The 21,241-nt window shown below is 43.7% G+C and overlaps 1 protein-coding gene across 2 annotated transcripts in view; it reads right to left on the bottom strand.

Moving 5' to 3' along the window:
* Nucleotides 1-20,727, bottom strand: part of Mccc1 (methylcrotonyl-CoA carboxylase subunit 1) — a 61,500-nt gene extending 40,773 nt beyond the window's left edge. Inside the window, exons 1-8 of one of the 2 annotated variants that reach the window (XM_045130236.1) lie at nucleotides 20,616-20,727; nucleotides 18,255-18,301; nucleotides 15,696-15,832; nucleotides 10,722-10,817; nucleotides 6,036-6,157; nucleotides 5,505-5,652; nucleotides 5,300-5,421; nucleotides 1,875-1,986 (exon numbers count right to left, since the gene is read on the bottom strand). In XM_045130236.1, the coding sequence (XP_044986171.1) occupies nucleotides 1,875-1,986; nucleotides 5,300-5,421; nucleotides 5,505-5,652; nucleotides 6,036-6,157; nucleotides 10,722-10,817; nucleotides 15,696-15,832; nucleotides 18,255-18,301; nucleotides 20,616-20,707 (876 nt within the window). In that variant the 5' untranslated portion in view covers nucleotides 20,708-20,727. Of the gene's footprint in view, nucleotides 1-1,874; nucleotides 1,987-5,299; nucleotides 5,422-5,504; nucleotides 5,653-6,035; nucleotides 6,158-10,721; nucleotides 10,818-15,695; nucleotides 15,833-18,254; nucleotides 18,302-20,332; nucleotides 20,459-20,615 lie in introns of those variants that run through there. The other variant, XM_045130237.1, reaches the window with a different exon arrangement.
* Nucleotides 20,728-21,241: the final 514 nt, after the last annotated feature.

Consider the following 21,241-nt stretch of genomic DNA (forward strand, 5'->3'; position numbering starts at 1 on the left):
AAAAAAAAAAGGAGGGGGGCTATGGGCCAGGTGTAGTGGCACATGCCTTTAATCTCAGCACTCAGGAGGCAGAGGCAGGAGGATTGCCATGAGTTCAAGGCTACCATAATGAAAACAAATAACAATAAATGCTGGCAAGAATGCAGAGAAAGAGGAACTCTTCTACACTGCTGGTGGGAATGCAATCTGGTCAAGTCATTGTAGAGGTTCCTGAGACAGCTAAAAATAGATTTTCCATATGACCCAGCTGTAGCATTCCTAGACATACAACCTAAGGACTCTTCTCACTACCTTACAGATACTTGCTCAACCATGTTTATTGCCACTCTGTTTACAATAGCTAGGAAATGGAACCAGGCTAGATGTCCCTCAACTGATGAGTGGATAATGAAGATGAGGCACATTTATACAATGGACTTCTACTTAGCAGTAAAGAAAAGTGAAGTTCTGAAATCTGCAGAAAAATGGATGGATCTGGAAAGGATTATACTTAGTGAGGTAAATCAGGCCCAGAAAGCCAAATGTCACATGTTCTCTCTCATATGTAGATCCTAGCTATAAATGATTGGACTTCTACATAAGATGGAATAAAACTCAGTAGCAGAGGCCAGTGAGCTAGACAGGAGATATAAAGTGAATAGAAAGGGAGGGAGGGGGGACTTAAGAGGATGGAATATGTAAGTAGAAGAACAGATAAATGGGGGTGGAAAGGCCTAAGTGAGGCGAGGGGAAGAGACTGAGTAAAGGAAAGGTGGAGGGAGAGCTAATCAAAATCTAAGAGGGTATGAGTAAGTCATATGGAAACCTTTTTTTTTTTTTTGGGCAGTGGTATAACTCTGAAGCCATAGATTGTTACTAGCAAATTTTCAGTGAGTTGTTGGCCAGGGAGGTCCCTGATGCCCACAAAATATGACAAGTCATTGTTGAGGCTTTTGGTTTCCCACCAGGAATACATGATAAAACCCTATTGCTGAAGACTCCACATACTTGTGATGCAAGGTTACTGAGAAATCCTGATGGTCCTGAGCTGAAAACCTCCTCCATGTAGAACAGCTGACAGAAAGCTGGCAAAAGCTAGACTGCATGCAGTTCCATGGGAGAGAGAGAAATCAACAGCGGAGATAAACAACAGTGGACACTGCAAGCCTTAAATCTGGCCAGCCAGGCAAAGTGAGTCAATGGGTGCAATAGTGGCATGTCTGTTATGGGGGAAACCAACTGCCCTCTCTAACTGGACTGGAGGCCCGCTCCATGGGGGAGGGGGAATACATTCCTAATACTGAAAACCAAAGATGGGGGAAGTCATGAGCTCTAGGGCTATAATGTCTGCTGGTGTCTGGCTAAGTGCATATACTATGCTAACCAAACTGTCCAGTGAGCATTTCTCTTAATGTTCATACCCATGTATTAAAGCTACTCTCACTTTTGGTTAGAGAAGCTTCTCTTTTCAGATGGTAGTGACTTCTGGGATGGCTCAGAAGGTACCACAGTGCTAAGATGAATTAACAGAGGAGTGCTCAGCATTGAGATATTTCTATCACACCTTTCAAGGCTCAGGGTCCATTGCAGAAGAGGTGGTAGAAAGAATGTAAGAGCCAAAGGAAGGATAGGATTGCTTACAATGTACTTTTCCAGACACAAAAATGGCCTGGATATCCATGACCTTGCAGTGCTTGACACTACCTACAAGACCCTCATAATAGGAGGAAAGGATGACATCAAAATTAAAGACAGACTGATTGAGGGGGGAGGGAATATGATGAAGAGTGGAGTTGCAAAGGGAAAGTGGGGAGAGGAATTACCATGGTTTGTTGTCTATAATTATGGAAACTGTCAATTAAAAAAAAAACAAAAATCAACATTTCTTTCCTTACCGCTGGGGCCTCCTCAATGATTTTCTGATGTCGTCTCTGCACACTACAGTCTCTTTCAAACAAGTACACCACGTTGCCATGGTGATCACCAAACACCTGGACTTCCACATGCCTATTTAAAAAGGAAATACACATTCAAGCATTTCATTAAAGGGAACAGGTTATCACATTTGTTATCCCAAACTGCTATGGTCACGGTGACCAGAATCCCTCCACTTTTATTTTAAGGGAGATTTGATATTTTGCCTTCAATATATAGGTAATGGTTTTAGAAACAAAGTTACAATGTTATAAAGTCTCAATAAAAAGTTTCCATTTGTATGATAAACTTTAGAGAGATGAAATTTAGTTTATATATCTGGAATGACTGCTAAATAAGAAATGAGTAAAAATACAGGAGGTCCCAAATCTGAGTGAGTCATAAAGTACAAATTATCAAGAAAAAGATTTAACTCTGGCTGCATAAAGATCACAGACTAGGGCTGGAGAGAATGTTCAGTGGTTATGGCACTTGCCTGCAAAGCCTAACGACATGGGTTCAGTTCCCCAGTACCCAGGTGTGGTGGTTTGATTCAGGTGTCCCCCATAAACTTAGGTGTTATGAATGCTAGTTTCCCAGCTGATAGAGATTTGGGAACTAACACCTCCTGGAGGCGGTGTATTGTTGGGGGCAGGCTTATGGGTGTTATAGCCAGTGTCCCTTTGCCAGTGTTTGGCACACTCTCCTGCTGTTTTTGTCCACCTGATGTTGGCCAGGAGGTTATGTCCACCCTCTGTTCGTGCCATCATTTTCTCAGCCATCATAGAGCTTGCCCTGGAGTCTGTAAGCCAAAATAAACTCTTTTTTCCCACAAGCTGCTCTTGGTCAGGTGTTTTCTGCCAGCAATGTGAACTTGGCTGCAACACCATGCAAAGCCAGATGAAGAAAGTGGCACATGCATCTGGAGACCATTTGCAGTAGTTGGAGGCCTGGCACACATTTTTCCATTCCCTCTCTCTCCCTCTGCTTGCATATAGAGGCCTTTGTGCAAATATATTCTCATTCTCTCTCTGCTTGCAAATAAATATTTTTAAAAATTATAAACTAGTTGAATGGCATGCCTGTCGGGAGGTAATCAACTGCTTTCCAACTGAATTTGAGGCCTGTTCTATGGGAGGGAATTCATACCTGGTGCTGAAAAGCTAGTCAAAAGACTATGCCTGGGGAGCTCGGAAGCTCTGGGAGAAGCTATTACTGTTATTTGACCCCCCCCCCAAAAAAAGGTTATGTTGTGTCCAACAAGTTGCCCTCTAACAATATTCATTTTTATGTTCACAGATGAGTCCTGTTCTCACTTTTGGTCAGAGAAGCTTCTTTATGCAGATGGTGGTGACCACTGGGGAAACTAAAATCTCAAAGTGCTGAGAAGAGGTAACGGTAGAAATCAGGCATTTCTACCACACCCTCTAAGGTTCTGGAGCATGGTGACAGAGGTGGTGGGAGGAATGTGAGACAAGGGACGGGGATGAGAGCTTTGGAGCACTGCTTCCTGGACCAGATGTAGTAGCAGTTTCATTCATGCTCTTGCAGCAGCTGCTGAAAGGGAGGGGATTAGGATCAAAATACTTTATGGACATATGTCTAAGTTATCAAAAATATTAAAGAGATCATGAACTAAAAAGATTACAGGGCTAGAGAGATGGCTTAGGGGCTGAGGCACTCGCCTGCAAAGCCTAAGGACCCATGTTCAATTCTCCAGATCCCACATAAGCCAGACACACAAAGGTGAGGCAAGTGTAAGGTCACACATGCCCACTAGATGGCACATGCATCTGGAGTTTGATTGCAGTGGCTGACACCCTGGCATGCTGATTCTCTCTGTCTTGCTCTCTTTTCTCTTTCTAAAATAAAATAAAAAGATTATAAACTAGAGTCATATATCATAGAATCTCAAAAGGCCAACAATATCTTTACAACTGGCTTTCCTTTTTAAGCTTTTATAGTCAAAATTTATAAACCAGAGAGTACTAAAATAAAGATGTCTAACTGACAAAAGACTAATATGTCAAATAATAAAAATAGAGATTAGCTTTTTGCTGTTTTTTGAGGTAGGGTGTCACCTTAGCCCAGGCTGATCTGCAATTGACTATGGAGTCTCAGGGTGGCCTTGAACTCACCCTACCTCTACCTCCCAAGTGCTGGGATCAAAGGCTTGTGCCATCAGGTCCAGCTTAGATTAGCATTTTTAAATTTTTATTTATTTATTTATTTATTTGAGAGCGACAGACACAGAGAGAAAGACAGATAGAGGGAGAGAGAGAGAATGGGCACGCCAGGGCTTCCAGCCTCTGCAAACGAACTCCAGACGCGTGTGCCCCCTTGTGCATCTGGCTAACGTGGGACCTGGGGAACCGAGCCTCGAACCGGGGTCCTTAGGCTTCATAGGCAAGCGCTTAACTGCTAAGCCATCTCTCCAGCCCTAGATTAGCATTTTTAAAAATACACTAACATTAAATCATAAGAAAACCCAATGGGCACTTTAATAGTTGAGCAAAACAGCAAAACTGACCAATTTCATTAAAGGTGAACATACATGCCACCTATGAAAATGTCAGTCTTTCATGTTGTTTGGAATTAGCTTGCCTTTTTTTTTTTTTTTTTAAGCTTTTTGGATATAAGGGATGGCTTCCAATCTCTTTGGAAATCAAAGCAGAACTGTTCTTTCTCCAGTGACCCTTCCTCATATTTTCATCATTCCAGGGAAAGAAAACACTCCAGCCTAGAGTTCAGGTCATCAAGGGGACATGTGGGGACCATACCAAGGACACCTACTGGCTCTTCTCTTAGTCCTCAGAAGTTGGAAATATCTTTCCTTTGGCTACTTAATATTTGAGAAAAGCTCAATGACATCTGTCTCTACTGTACAAACTGGTAACAGACTCACTATGGAAACAAATCTTCATGCGTGCCTATGAGGATTTTCTAGAGTAGATTAACTGAGGTGGGAAGATACACCCTAACTGTGGGCAGAGCCATTCCGTGGGCTGGGGGGGGGGGGGTGTCTAGGACTGTACCAAAAAGAGAAAGCGAGCTAAGCATCAGGATTTGAAGATTTCTGTTCCTGACTCTAGATGCGATGTGAGCAGCTGCGTCATGCTCTTGCTACCATGCCTTCTCCACCATGATGGACTGGATCCCAGAATAGTGAGCCAAGACAAATCCTTCCTCTCTTAAATTGCTTTGGTCAGTATCTGTCACAATAACAAGAAAAGTAACCAACATCACTGTGTTAGTTACCAATATCATGGCTACAATAGGGTGTGGAGTTAGGCAACTTAATGGACTTATGCAGCATTATAAAAAATTTTCTATCTTACAGAATGTGTACACATTATTTTTATAATTTAATGTAAAAAATGTCTGGGTCAGCAAAAACTCATGTCACCTTGGTGTGTCCACAAACTTCTCAATCAGCATAGCGTCATCATTGAAAGACTTCTTAGCTTCTCTTCGCGCTGATTCTAACTGCTCTTGAAATTCTTCTTCTGATCGAATGATCCTCATACCCTAAGAAAGAAGGGATGGTGTGTCCACAACATAAGCACAGATGACCAGACTGCAATGGCAAAGGCAGGTGCCTACAACCTTACTTTTCCTCCTCCGCCGCGGACAGCTTTGATCATAACAGGATAACCGATTCTGCCGGCATGCTCTTTTAGGCACTGGTCGGATTGGTCCTCACCATGGTAACCTTCCACAACAGGCACCCCAGCCGCAGCCATGATGGACTTGGAGGTGCTTTGAAGTTAAAAACAAAGATGCCCTAACTCTGTGAATTAATACATAAATGACAACGGAACACCTTCAAGAGAGCATCCCGCAGATAAAGAAAGGACTTCCGTCTGAATCAGGATTAATATACACACCAGAGTGCCTATCTCAGTCCCTCATTTGCTGCGGTAGCTCATTCCTCATTCCACCTTATTTTAATCTTAAAACAAATTCACATATGGATTAGAAACAATAATTAATGGTAGTTTCTGTAACTCAATGGAATTTTCCTACAGGGCAGATGAGTAACACACATTTAACACTACTATAACTAAAAGTGCCTATCATGGTAAAAGACATGATTTCAACTGGCCTTCAGGTAGCTCTATTTAAAAAGACATCATCCCTACCTCTTTATACCCATGTCTCTAATTGCAGATGAAGGAGGACCTATGAAAATAATTCCTTCTTGCTTACAAAGTTCAGCAAATTCCATGTTTTCTGAAAGAAAACCGTATCCTGGATGGATGGCCTGTAAGGGAGAAATAAATGACAAACTCACTACTTAGCTCTTGACTGGCAAAGCTTTGATACTGTGACCCTGCAGATGTCTCTTCTGACACTGCTGACTGGTACAGCGTGGTCTCCTTTTAGATTTTTTAAAGAGACAAGACGAGAAGGGGGCCCACTTAGGAAGAAAGGTTTAAGGTAGAAGGGTGAGGGGGACAAGACAGGGAATGAGGGGTGAATATGATCAAAGTACATTATACACATGAAGAAAAATGGCACAATGAAACTCATTGCTTTGTATAACTAATATACACTAATAAAAACAAATGCTTGCTGGACGTGGTGACACACACCTTTAATCCCAGCAATCGGGAGGCTGAGGCAGGAGGATGGTTGTGAGTTCAAGGCCAGTCTGAAACTACACAGTGAATTCCAGGTAAGCCTGAGCTAGAGCATGACCTTATCTCAAAAAAGCCAAAATAAAATAAAATAATTCTTGATGGGCTGGGAAATGGCAGTTAATGGCATTTACTTGCAAAGTTTGCCAGCCTCAGATTCAATGCCCCAGTATTAATATAAAACCATCTTGTGTGTTTGGCTTATATGGGATCGGGAGAGTCAAAGATGGGTTCTTAAGTTTTACAGGCAAGTACCTTAACCACTAAGCCATCTCTCCAGCCCTCTAAGCAATATTTCAGAAAATATCCATCATTTTCATACTACCTGTATCATTATATAATGTAAAAAATATTTATAGATGCAGAGTTGATAATGTATTTAGAATTAGCATGTCCAGAGGGTTGTTACTTAAATTGAAACACAGAGGCAAAGAATGGTCACTATGGCAGTTTAAATAGATGGCCCCCAATATATTCGGTGTTTTATCACTTTGTAATTTGCCTCTGCAGCCACCTGGCTGGAGGTGGTGTCACTAGAGGGATCTTAAGATGTGATGGTGGGTTTGAGATTTCACTAAAGATATGCAAACTGTGCCCAGCTGGAGTTCCTGAAGAGTGCTGTGCTGTGTGGCTTTTGGCTTGTGTTTCTCTCTCTCTGTCTGCTTGGGCCTGTGAAGGCAGGCCAGCTTCCTCTGCCATTATGGAACTTCCGCTGGATCTGTAAGCTTCAATAAACCCCTTCCTCCCTGACTGTGTCTGGTCTGGAAGTTCATCTCAGCGAACCTGAAGCTGTCTGTTACAATCACTACAAAGGGAGTGCATTTTCAACTCTAGGAAGGAGGTTGCTTAGACAGGGAACAGTAATAAGAAAAGAAAGAGGTGATCTTAATTTATTGACATTTCTGATTACACAGCATTCTCTTTTCCCAAAATATAGGGCAAAAAAATTCTACTGCTCAGTCTGGTCTAATGAACAGAGAAATGGGGTCATGAGTGAAGAGACTCTTGTTTAATCTTTTCTCTTTCAATGATTACAGAAAAGAAAAAATATTTTTCTTTAAGGCCACTCATTCCACTGATTTTTACTTTCAAATCTCCAGGGACCGTGATGAAAATGGAAACTTTATGTACAAATTTAAATTACAATGGGTGTGAGCTCTGACTTCAAAGTCTCTATTCCACACGTGGTCTACAAAAGACACTGAGGCAAAGGAAGCTAGGTGATTTTTGAATAACTGGCTGCAGCTTTCTGTACACTTGGTTTCGCACCTGTGAAATAGACAGAATGTCATGTCATGTATGTTCAAACACATGGTAAGTACACAGTGACATTTCAGTTCACGTAGCTGGATTCCTGCTAGGAGACATTATTTAAACTCCGTGCAGTATTACCACCTCCTTACCCTCCTGAAGGGCCTTTCATTCCAAGCATTAAGAAACCTTTTGGAACAAGCAGATACCTATGTATATAATTAATGCCCAAATTCATCAGCTTAGAACATCCAACCCTAAAAAATGGGAACAGTAATGTCAGAACACATGACATTAAAACTACTATACATACGAATTCACAAGCCTTTATTCATTAATTCAAATAAAGAGCCCTCTATGTAGTAGCTCTCTGCACTGCTAGGAGATGCTGAGTACAAGCATGATTAGAACAAGAAATCAAATGCTAAAGGGAGAGGGAGAGGATCAAGGTGCAGAGAAGACTATAAGAGGAGGAACTCAGGTCGAGATAAAGGGCACACTATCACGGCTGGCCCCTTGCAGCACTGCCTGTGTTCACTCCAGCTTCTCTTTTTTTGTTTATTTTATTTATTTATTTGAGAGCAACAGACAGAGAGAGAAAGAGGCAGATAGATATATATAGAGAGAGAATGGGCGCACCGGGGCCTCCAGCCACTGCAAATGAACTCCAGATGCGTGTGCCCCCTTGTGCATCTGGCTAACGTGGGTCCTGGGGAATTGAGCCTCGAACCAGGGTCCTTAGGCTTCACAGGCAAGCACTTAACTGCTAAGCCATCTCTCCAGCCCTCCAGCTTCCCTTTTGCTCCTACTTGTCTGCTCCCCACCCAGCAGCCACAGTGATCTTATTAGAATATATAAATCATGCACTCCCCACTTGAGAACTTCCAAAGACTAAGGAGAATGCAATGCGAACTTCTTGTCAAGGCTTGTTATGTCCTAATCGATGCAACCCTGCCTCTCGGTCTCCTCATCTTCCCCATCACTTTCCTCCTGAGTTAGCTGATGCACTCAGCTCTAAAGCCAACTCTCCAAGCTGAGTGTTGAGGTTAGGGGAGAAGCTCTGACCAGGATTTCCGATAAGGTTCTGTCAGCAGGGGGTGGAAACTGGCAACAGGGACAGCTTTCCCATTCCTCCAGTCTTCTGCTTCCCCGGAACTCCCACAAGCAATCTCACTAAGCCCAGGGTAGTCAGATGCTCCTCCAAAGACCTGACTGGCAGCTGCAGAAGACCCTTCCTCCAGCCTCTTCTCCAGGCCAAGAAGTGGCTGTCAGTCTCCCTGGTTACCACTGCAGGTAATGACAACATACCTTCTCTGCTTTGTTCAGTTACCCATCACTGCTGGAACCAACTCCTGAACTCAGTTTTCTCTGCTGCATGGACTTAGTTTTCCTGACGGTACTCTGATCCAACAGTCCCTCACAGCCTTCACTCAAACTACACGGCACATTCTTGCTGCTCCAACAGACCCATTTCCATCTGTCTTGGCAATTTTATCTGAGCCTTCTTTCTCCCCTGAGCTCCTTATGTGGCTCCTCCTCAATACTCAGGTCTTAGCTAACTTCAAAAGGACCTCCAACCTCGTCTTTATCTCCTTATCCTGCTTTACCTTGTTCCTACCATGTATCACTCTGCTGCTGTGTTAGTCCAGCATTTGTTTACTGACCATCACACCCACGAGTGTGGTTTCACGCAGGAGGAACTGTCTGTCCTGTGCACTGCTGTATTCAATGCCGAGAAGTTGCATGAAGCAGGAGAGCAGCCCGAGCGTCAAGAGGCTGACCCACATCAACAAATACTCAGAAGGAGAGGTGGGAAAGTTCATTTCAGCCACAATAAGGAGCCAGATATGAAACTTTTTTTGGGGGGGGGGTGGTGTTCAAGGTCGGGTCTCTCTGTGGTCCAGGCTGACCTGGAATTGACTATATAGTTTCAGGGTGGCCTCGTGAAACTCGTTTTGATAATCACAATGGGACCATATCTGATGTCTTTCCCACCAGTACTGGGAACTGAATTTAGGGCCTGGTACATACCAGGCAAGAGTTTGCCCACTGAGCTACATCCCTTAAGGATTTCCAACTATACCTGAAACTCTTCTAAATGCTAGGCTGAGGAGTCTGAAGTGTATCATAATCACTGAAGAACTACTAACTGAAGGATGGGGTAGGGAGGAGGAGAGTTCATACAAACAAAAGGCTGGCGCTAGAGATAATGAAGCAAGTTTTAAAAATGTCCATTCCCTGGTACAGAGGATGGACTGGATTGGTAAGAGAGTTAGCAGTAGGAAAATCATACGATCTGTGTGAACAAAAAGAACTAATTCCGGAAACATTTCAAAGGAAGATTCAACACTAGCCAGTTTCTATTTGACTTTGAAGGATGACAGAGGTAATAGACTGGCAGATTGGAAAAACAAAGGGGTCTTGCTATGAGATGGGAACAAACAGAAAAGACTTCTCTTTCTCTTTTTAAAATATTATTTTCATACACATGTGAGCATGTGTAGGCATGTCAGGATCTCTTGCCACTGCAAATGAATTCCTGCCTGTCTGGCTTTGAACCTGGGCTGGCAGTCTTCTGTAAGTTAGCACTTTAGCCACGGAGCCATCTCTCTTTCCCCCAAGATTTCTCTCTTGATTATATTTTACTTTGTAATTTCCTCCCAGAGCACCTGACGCTCCTAACACTTGACTTTCAAGGTAGCAAAGCTGACTTGACTCCGAATTCTAATTTGTAGTTGAGTGTCTCCCTCCATCTACTCTCAGAAGATGTTAGAGGGAGGACCAGAAAGAAGGCTAGGAAGAAGGCATGTGTCTAGCTTAAGGACAACATGATATGTGAAAATTATGGCTAAAACCAAAATATTTTCCACAAATAAGTATTTTACATAAGTTACACAAAACTCCTTTTTGCATTGGGTATGGTTTTATAGTTCTCACCTGGGCAGCAGAGATCTTGGCCACTTCGATGATTTTCTCCATACAGAGGTAGCTCTGCTGGGACGGAGCGGGGCCGATGCAGTACGCTTTGTCGGCCTGGATAAGAAATATTCCATGTGTGAAAAAGACAGCAGAGCCGGGCGTGGTGGCGCATGCCTTTAATCCCAGCCCTCGGGAGGCAGAGGTAGGAGGATCGCTGTGAGTTCGAAGCCACCCTGAGACTCCACAGTGAATTCCAGGTCAGCCTGGACTAGTGAGACCCTACCTCGAAAAACCAAAAAAAAAAAAAAGACAGCAGGGCCAGGACACACTTGCAGAGTACATACAGCTACTTTTGGGTCATTTGTTACTAAAACTAAAATATCCTGGACACAAGAACAATGACAATGAATGAGAATGACACAAGAATTAAGAGGCAGAGGCAGAGGCAGCAAGCAGCCCATGGCCATCTTGGAATTGTTATGAAAGGGTGAGGGGTAAGGAAAACTTGATTTTCCCACATAAGCCATATCCTAGATTGAAATTAAAATGTCTTAGGACAGAAAGCAACATATTCATCACATCAGTAATGACGGTAATGATCTTAAATGTTTTCAATGTCAAAAGTTATAATTTGAAAAGATGCAAAATGTATAACTGAAAAGGGGGCAAGAAAAATGTTACAAAGTTTATATAATTCTAAAGTATGATGATAATATTTCGTTCATACATTTGCAAATTATTTTATGCCATCCCTTAAAACTTTCACATAGTTGTAGGATTACATGAAGTGGACCAAATAGACAACTATCATCCATTCATTCAAACTTGATGAATGCCAACTGCATGGCATGCGAAAGTTGGAAGCTGACTGTATAGCTTGTCTTGAGGACAAAGACCTCGAGAAATGCTTCAGGGCTGGGCTGAAGTTGTTTGCAAATTTTAATAGCTCCTGGTTCATCAGTCCTTAAAAATTTGACTTACAAGTCACTATCAGCATACAAACTTCTATCCATCCTTATGAATACCAAGTATTGTTCATCTTTTAATTAATTAATTTATTTGAGAGTGACAGACACAGAGAGAAAGACAGATAGAGGGAGAGAGAGAGAATGGGTGCGCCAGGGCTTCCAGCCTCTGCAAACGAACTCCAGACGCGTGCGCCCCCTTGTGCATCTGGCTAACGTGGGACCTGGGGAACCGAGCCTCGAACCGGGGTTCTTAGGCTTCACAGGCAAGTGCTTAACCGCTAAGCCATCTCTCCAGCCCCATCTTTTAAATTATCCCTGACCTGACAGGTCACATAAAAGTCTTTTCTTTGGTTTTTTTTTTTTTTTTTTTTTTTTTTTTGGTTTTTGAGGTAGGGTCTCACTCTAGCTCAGGCTGACCTAGAATTCACTATGTATTCTCAGGGTGGCCTCGAACTCAGGCCTCCTACTTCTGCCTCCTGAGTACTGGGATTAAAGGTGTGTGCCACCATGCCTGGCTTCTTTCTTTTTTGAGGGAAGCCGAACAGACTGGCTTTTTTTTTTTTTTTTTTAAATGTGAGAGAGCAAGAGTGAGAGAGAATAAGCAAAAGAACTGGCCTGTCAGAGCTCCCAGCCACTATAATTGAGCTCCAGATGCATGTGCCTCTTGTGTGCTTGCATCATTTTGTGTGTCTGGCTTATGTGGCACCTGGAGAGTCAAACATGAGTCCTTAGGCTTCTCAGGCAATACCTTAACTGTTAAGCCATCTCTCCAACCCACATAAAAGTTTAAAACATTTAAAGTAGAGGAGAAACATGAACAAATCTTTATTCTGAACTCGTCTGGGTGAAATGAAGGAAACAGGTCACAGAAGAGGGTCCAGATGTAGAAGGGAGAAGACTTAGGGGGCCGGTGCGTTTACGGGTCAAGAGAGGATAGTGGCTGAGAGGAAAAAGGCATAAGGGCATGACAACTGTAAGCAACAGCCCTTGGTAATTTCTAGATGGGGGGGGAGGACATAAAGTGGAGAGAGAGGGACAGAGGTTCAAAGATGTCCAGATCTTGGCATCATTCACTCTTTCCATCAGCAAAGGTCATCTGCCAGGGAGGGAAGTCTACAAGAAGAGCAAGTTCACTGTAGATGAACAACCAGGAGTTCAACGTGAAGACAGTATTTTGGTATTGGAAGCATTTAAATGGGGTGAGGAGCAGATACAATAGGTTCAAAACAAAATCTGGGCTACAGATAGTTGGGGGTTTCCCACAAGATTATGGGAATAGGTAAAATGATCTAGAATGAGAAAAAACAGCACAAAAAGAGGGTCAAGACCCAAGTCCTGATGTCAGAACATTAGCATGTAACATTCATTAAGATGCATGGGATCCAGAGAAAGGACATGGAGAGAGAATAGAAGCATCAGAGGTCTGAAAGCTATGAGGAGAATTAATTAATTAATTATTTAAAAAATATTTGATTTATTTAGTTCAGAGAGAGGAAAGAAAGAATGGGTGCACCAGGACCTCTGGCCACTGCAAATGAACTCTAGACACATGTGCCACCTTACACATCTGGCTTATAAGGAATACTGAGGAACTGAACCTGGGTCCTACGGCTATGCAGGTAAGCACCTTAACCTCAAAGCCATCTCTTCAGCCCCAGAATTTATTTTATTTATTTATTTATGGTTTTTCAAGGTAGGGTCTCACTCTAGCTCAGGCTGGCCTGGAATTCACTATGTAGTTGCAAGGTGGCCTCAAACTTTCAGTGATCCTCCTACCTCTGCTTCCTGAGTACTGGGATTAAAGGCATGTGCCACCACACCCAGCTCCTAGAACCTTATTTATATCTTTGAAGCAGGTGGGAGAGAAAATAGCCAAACCAGGGCCTCCAGCCACTGCAAACAAACTCTAGATAGATGCACCACCTTGTGCATGTGAATTTATGTTGATACTAGGGAATAGAACGTGGGCCATCATGCTTTACAAGCAAGCACCTTAACCACTAAGCAATCTCCCTAGCTCCTAGGGGAATTTATTGTTACTTTTAAATATTTTATTTACTTATTTGTTCATTTATTTATGAGAAAGTATGTGTGTGTGAGAGAGAGAGAGAAAGATAGAGAAAGAATGTGCATGCTAGGGCCTCTAGACACTTCAAACAAACTACAGATGCATGAACCACCTGTGTGTGCATCTGGCTTGAACCCAGGTCCTTAGGTTTTGCTGGCAAGCACCTTAACTGCTAAGCCATTTCTACAGCATGGAGAATTTATTTTTTTTAATTTTTTTTTGGTTTTTCGGGGTAGGGTCTCACTCTGGCTCAGGCTGACCTGGAATTCACTCAGGGTGGCCTTGAACTCATGGTGATCCTCCTACCTCTGCCTCCCGAGTGCTGGGATTAAAGGCGTGCGCCACCACGCCCGGCTGAGAATTTATTTTTAAAAGGAGGGAGCAGGTGTCACCGAGAAATCTTGTTGGAGCTGAGCTGAAAACCTCCTCCCTGTAGAATAGCTGACAGAAAGCTGGAAAAAGCTATATTGCACACAGCCCTATGGGAAAGAGAGAAGTCATTAGTGGAGATAAACAAGAGTGGACACTACAAGACTTAAGATTGGCCAGCTAGGCCAAATGAGCCAACAGGTGCAATAGTGGCATGTCTGCTATGGGGCGAACTAACCGCACTCTTAATTGGACTGGAGGCCCACGCCACATGAAGGAATACATGCCTGGTACTGAAAACCTATGATGGGGGAGGTCATGAGCCCTAGGGGTGTAATGCCTGCAGGTGTCTGGCTAAATGTATATACTATGCTCACTAAACTACCTGGCGAGCACTTCTCTCAATGTATTAATGCTATACTACTCACTTTGGTTACAGAAGCTCTTTTCAGGTGGTGGTAACCTCTGGGATGACTCAAAAGGCATCACAGTGCTAAGAAGAAGGGACAGAGGAGTGCTCTGCACTGAAACATCCCTATCACACCTTACAAGGTTCAGCGTCCATTGCAGAAGAGGTGGAGGAAAAGATGCAAGAGCTAAAGAAAGGGCAAGACTCCTTGCGCTACATTCTTCCAAACACAAAATGGCCTGGATATCCATGACCTCACAGTGCCTGGCACAAGTTCCTCATAACAGGAGGAAAAGATGATAACGTCAAAGTAAGAGTGATTAAGGGGGTGGGGAAATGATGGAGAGTGGACTTGCGATGGGGAAAGTGAGGGGGAGACTGAATTATCATGGTTGATTGTCTATAATTATGGAAGTTGTCAATAAAAAAAAATTTTTAAAGGAGGGAGCAATATACTATGGTGGGAAAAGCCCAGGCAAAGCTGGTCCCCACAAATTTATGCTGGTGCCTGTGTCTTGCTATGGACAGGTTGAATTTACTCATAGATGGAGTTCCATCTAGTGGATAAGAGCTAGTGATAGCTGAAAGTACAACCTTCAAGGGGGATGGTCTTTTTAGTTAGAATTTGACTGATAAGCCAGGCTCAGAAACATGAAGTGACTTGTCTGAGGTAACTCAGTCTGTCAGTGACAACTGCTAGTAAGTGCTTCACCTCGTCCCTTTAACACTGGGATCTGAACACGTGCTGCTCTAACTCGTCTGTGGTCGGTCACATTTTTCTGTGAATCATACTATGCCATCTTTGATAAGGCCCTTCCCTGTAAATCTAGACCACACCGCTGAGTTCAAAAGGTATTATGTCTTTTTTTTGTTGTTGTTGTTCTTTTGAGGTAGGGACTCAGTCTAGCCCAGGCTCACCTGGAATTCACTATGTAGTCTCAGGATGGCCTCAACCTCATGGCAATCCTCCTACCTCTGCCTCCTGAGTGCTGGGATTAAAGGCATGTGCCACCATGCTCGGCTAGGTATTATGTCTTAAAAATGTTCCCAAGAGAAGGTGTAAGTGAGCATTCTGAGTTTACCTACATATCCCTTAACACCTGCAGGCATAAAACTGACACAGTAAGCAAGCACGTGTCATCACTTACAAGTCTTGGATTTCAGCTTCCACAACATACCATCTCAACATGCATGGAGTTCCTGTCAGCCTCACTGAAAACAGCCACCGACTGGATACCCATTTTTCTGGCTGTTCGTATCACCCGGCAGGCAATTTCTCCTCTGTTTGCAATGAGGACCCTGGTGATGTTTCTTCCTGTTTAAAACACAATGCATATCAATAGAAATGGTACCGGTTTTGCTTTAGTGAAATCAGTATAAAGAAGACTAAAATTGGGCTGGTGAAATGGCTTAGCAGTTAAGGTGTTTTCCTGTGAAGCCTAAGGATCCTGGTTCAATTCCCTATGACCACGTAAGCCAGATGCACAAGGGGGCGCACGCATCTGGAGTTCGTTTGCGGTGGCCAGAGGCCCTGGTGTGCCCATTCTCTCTTTCTCATAAATAAATAAATAAGCCTAAAATTACTATTTTAATATGAGATAGTACATTTTTTTATTCACTCAAGTTCAAGATACAACTACTAATATAATCACTTAAACTGCTCAGCTGTTTCAACATGAAATTAAAAGGTGCTTCACTGTGCCAAAGATAGACTCACTCCATCTTTATGTCAATTCTCACATTAATCTTAATGAAGTAATTAATTTCTGGGTGTCCTCGGGGGACTGATTCCAGGACAATCTGTGGATATAAAAATCACTCCTGGGGATGGAGAGATGGCTTAGCAATTAAGGTGCTTGCCTGCAAAGCCTCAGAACTCATGTTCAAATCTTCAGGTCCCATTTAAGCCGGATGCACAGTGATGCAAGTGCACAATGTCACACATGTGCACAAGGGGGCGCATGCGTCTGGAGTTCGTTTGAAGTGGTGCATGCGTCTGGAGTTTGTTTGCAGTGGCTGGGAGGCCTTAGTGTGTCCATTCTCTGTCTCGCTTCACTCTCTCTCTCTCTGCTTGCAAATAAATATTTTAAAAAATAAAAATAAGGTGATTTGGGGGCTAGAGAGATAACTCAGTAGGTAGGAGTGCTCTGGAGGACCCATGTAAAAAGTTGGGCATGGCCACACATGCCTGTAACCCAGTGCTGAGAGAAGTGGAGACAGGAGGATCTCTGGGGCTTGCTGGTCAACCAATCTAACTGAGAGAAAAAAAAAGGTGTGAGCTCCAGGCTCAGGGAGAGAACTTGTCTCAAAGAAATACCATGGGGGAGTGATAAAAGAGGGCACCTTACCCCCTCTTCTGGCCTCTGCATAAGTGTGCACAGGACACACACATCTTTACACTCCCTACCCCCAAAAAAGTAATCCTTTTTTTGTTTATTTTAATTTATTTATTTGAGAGCGACAGAGGGAGAAAGAGGGGGAGAGAGGGAGAGAGAGAGAATGGGCATGCCAGGGCATCCAGCCACTGTAAACGAACTCCAGACGCGTGCGCCCCCTTGTGCATCTGGCTAACATGGGTCCTGGGAAATCGAGCCTCGAACCAGGGTCCTTAGTCTTCACAGGCAAGTGCTTAACTGCTAAGCTATCTCTCCAGCCTCCCAAAAAGTAATTTTTAAGAAAATAAGGTTTTCTGTTGGGCATGGTAGTGCACACCTTTAATCCCAGTACTCAGGAGGCAGAGGTAGGAGGATTGTTGTGAGTTCAAGGTCAGTCTGGGACTAGAGAGTGAGTTCCAGGTCATTCTAGGCTAGATTGAAACCCAACCTTTAAGAAAGCCAAAAAAAACTAAAAAAAATTAAAAAAAAAATAAGGTTTCCTATAATTTAAACTTTTTTTTTTTCTTTAATCCCACTGGGATCTAAAGAGCCAAGAGTCACCACAGTCACAGGGGCTGTTGGGATATAGATCAATGTGTATGTCTGCAGAGTGATAGGTAGGGAGTCATACCAATCAACTGGAGTTACATTTTACTCAGTGTTACATTTGGGAATTCTATGTAAAAATTTGAAAAAGAAAATCCACTACTTAAAATAACTTTTTTTCCCCTTTCCTTTGGTTTTTCCAGGTAGGGTCTCTCTAGTACAGACCTTGAACTAATGACGTCTACCTACCTCTGCCTCCCAAGTGCTGGGATTAAAGGCATAGGCTACCATGCCAGGCCAAAAAGACTGTTTTTAAAGTACTAATTTAGGGCTGGAGAGATGGCTTAGCAGTTAAGGCACCTGCTTACAAAGCCAAAGGACCCAGGTTCTATTGCCCAGGACCCTTATAAGCCAGATGCACAAGGTGGTGCATGCATCTGGAGTTTATTTGCAGTGGCTGAAGGTCCTAACATGCCCTTTCTCTTGCTTTACCTTTCTCTCAAGAATAAATAAATAAAATAAAGTACTGATTTAGGACATCATAGTAATGTTCTGCCAATGCAATATACTGCTACAAGGGCTAAACAATATAGATATGAAATGTTCTCCACTGTGACACGTTAAATTTGTAGTCAATAGCAACAAGAATTTAACATAAAAGAAGTAAAATTAGTGGCTAACAAATAAGAAAGGTTATGAAAACCTAAGAATTCAAAGGTTTATGAGAACTAATTCTACTGTGCGGAATTTGAGCAATCCTCTGTCTTAGTTCTCCATGATGAAGCAAAGCCAGAGTATAAAAATGTCTGTCAGTACCTGGGGTTGCTGCGTGCTTCATGCTTCTCTGCCTCCAAGCCCATTTTCTATAAGACAAACCCAAACAGAATTATAGTTAATCAGAATTGACAAGATCAATTATTCCTCTTTCAAAAGGGTCTCAAAAATTTTAAATTAGAAATCAAGGCCAGATATGACCTAAGTTCAACCTTAAGACCAGTGACGAAGTGACTTAGTAAGACTTTCTGTGTGGAAAAAAAAAAACTAATCTAGAAATCAGGAGTTAAAGTTCTGGCCGGTTCCCTCCAGCTCCATACAATCATGAATAAGTCACCCAACCAGTTTAACACCTCGCCAGGCCACTGGCTGCTGAGTAACAGCAATTCAAAAGGTAAGGCACTTTAAGATCCCCCACTTCAGTGCCCCCTCCCAAGCTTTCCTGAGTGCAACTTTAAAAAAAATGTGTATATTTATTTGTGAGCAGAGAAAAATATAGAGAAGAGAAACAGAGGGAAATGCCAGGGCCTCCAGCTGCTGCCAACAAGCTCCAGATGCAACTTTGTGGTGCAACTTTGTGCATCTGGCTTTATGTAGGTACTGAGTTATCGAACTCAGTTCTTCAGGCTTTGCAGGCAAGTGCCTTAACCGGTATGCCATCTCTACAGCCCCTCCAACTATAACTTACAGTAAAAATTAGCCAGTACACACACAACCAGGATTGTCCTAAAAGATGACTAGCTCTCTATTTTGACACTTTCTGTTATTAGTAAACACTAGGCTAGTCAAATTACAATTTGAAAAATACCAACTGAATTTAACCCTCTGATAACACAGGTCTGAAATGAAGCCAGAGAAGTCAAGGGAACAAAGCTGAACAAGGAGAGGAGAATTAAGAAATGCTGGGTGTGGTGCCAAGGGGCTGAGTTCCCACCTGCCACTCTCCAACATCAGCTTGCCCAAGGTCAGATCACTGTCCATCAGGGTCCCTCAATATTTTTTTTCATTATGTCCCTCCCAATTTGAAAACTTAAATATACCAAGGAAGTACCTGTGGTATCAGATTAAAGCCACAATTGGCTTCAAGCTTTCTTCTGTTTCTTCCAGTAAAGACACATACAGACACACACACCCCTTAACTATAACCTTCTATCCCAACAATGTTCCGATGGGTCCATAACCCCACTTTCACAACTACCTAAGCTACAAACTGAAAACAGTGGTTTAAACAGGGAAAGTTGCTTCTGTGATTAGCTTCTATTTTCTTCCTAGAATCTCACCACAAGAGATTTCTTTTTCCCTGAGCTATTAGAAAACCATGGCAGAAAGAAAGAACCCTCATGCTGTTAAGATTCTTAAGTCTATAAACTATTAAAAACTCTAATATGCTCCAAGATGACAGCTACCTGAGAATGGTTCTATAATAAGCCAGTTTGGAAAGAGAACGAAGGAGGCTAGTCTATAGCAGCACCCTAGCGCCCTGGAAACCTAAGAAAAGTCATGAGAAAGCACACAGTACTAACATCACTTTCACTAAACTTCATATTTTGCTTGGGATTAGTTCTACAATTTACTGAAAATCCAAAGCATGTACCATCACTTGTGGAAAACAAAACAAACCAAAGGAGTTGATCTAAGTAATTGAGATGGAAGTTTGTCTTCATGGATTAATTCACATGAACCATATCTCCTTTTTTTTTTTATCCACGTGTGCTATTTTGCACGACTGAGGGGCCTCGTATTAATCTCTCCCACATCCGAATACCATCACCACGTTCTCAAAGTAGGTGAAGGGATGCTAGATAACTCAGCCCAGATCAGATTGGCACCCAGGTTTCAACCTGTGCCCATCGCAGAATGATAGCAAGTGATGGTGAAGAAAACAGCAGCCAGGGACAAAGACACGAGCATTGTCACAGAAGCGTGTAGCTTCATCTTCGAATGGATATGGGCAAAGGTGTTTTTTTTTTTAAATTTATTTATTTGAGAGAGAGAGGGAGGGAAGGAGGGAGGAAGAGAGAGAGAGAACGGGCGCGCCGGGGCCTCTAGCTACTGAAAACAAACTCCAGACAAATGTGGCCCTTGTGCATCTGGCTACCGCGGGCACTGGGGAATCGAACCTGGGTCCTTAGGCTTCACCGGCAAGCGCCTTAACAGCTGAGCCATCCCTCCAGCACTGGACAAAGCCTTTTGGCAGATCTCAGCTCTCTGAAGGCAAACTTGCCATCTTGAACTTGGCTAAGTCCTCGGGATGGAGCCTTCCAATGAACGGCACTCGCGGTGGGGAGAGCCGAGCCCCAGAACCCGGGTGGCGGGAGCGAAGGACCGAGAGTGCGCGCGGCGCTTCCAAACGCCCACGCTGAAGCGCAGCCCGGGACCCCCGCCCCACCCCGACCCCGTCACCTCGGCGGCAGCAGCAGGGTCGGGACACGCCGCCACCGGCTCCTCTCCGCCGCCGCCAGCAGCACGGACGCTGCCGAGGCCGCCGCCGCCATCTGCCGCGAGCCCCGCCGCAGACACTCGGGAAGATGCGTCTCCACTCACGGGCTCCGCCGCCGAAGGGGGAACCTGCTGTCCCCTGTCGGCCTCCGTCGGAGCCAAAGCACAGGTGGGCGTCTCCGCGGGAGCCAATCACAGGTCAGGGGTGGGTGTCACGGGCGACGATTGGCCAACATGGCCGCGTGCCCGAGGGGGTGTGGCATCTTCCGGCTGTCGGTCTGCGCAGGCTCGAGAACTCCACTTCCGACCTTTCTGGGGCCGCCCGCCTTGTGAAGTCAGGAGGGGACAGACAGCAAGATGCACTCTCAGAGTCCTCTAGAGAGAGAATGGGCGCGCCAGGGCTTCCAGCCACTGCAAACGAGCTCCAGATGCTTGCGCCACCTTGTGCAGCTGGCTAACGTGGCACTGGGGAATGGAACCTGGTCCTTAGGCTTTGCAAACATAAGCCTTAACCGCTGTACAATCTCTCCAGCCCTCTCAAGAATTTAGTAAGGGTTGGGCATGGTGGCTCACGCCTTTAATCTTAGTAC

Source organism: Jaculus jaculus, chromosome 11 (genome assembly GCF_020740685.1).
Source record: "Jaculus jaculus isolate mJacJac1 chromosome 11, mJacJac1.mat.Y.cur, whole genome shotgun sequence".
NCBI lineage: Eukaryota > Metazoa > Chordata > Mammalia > Rodentia > Dipodidae > Jaculus > Jaculus jaculus.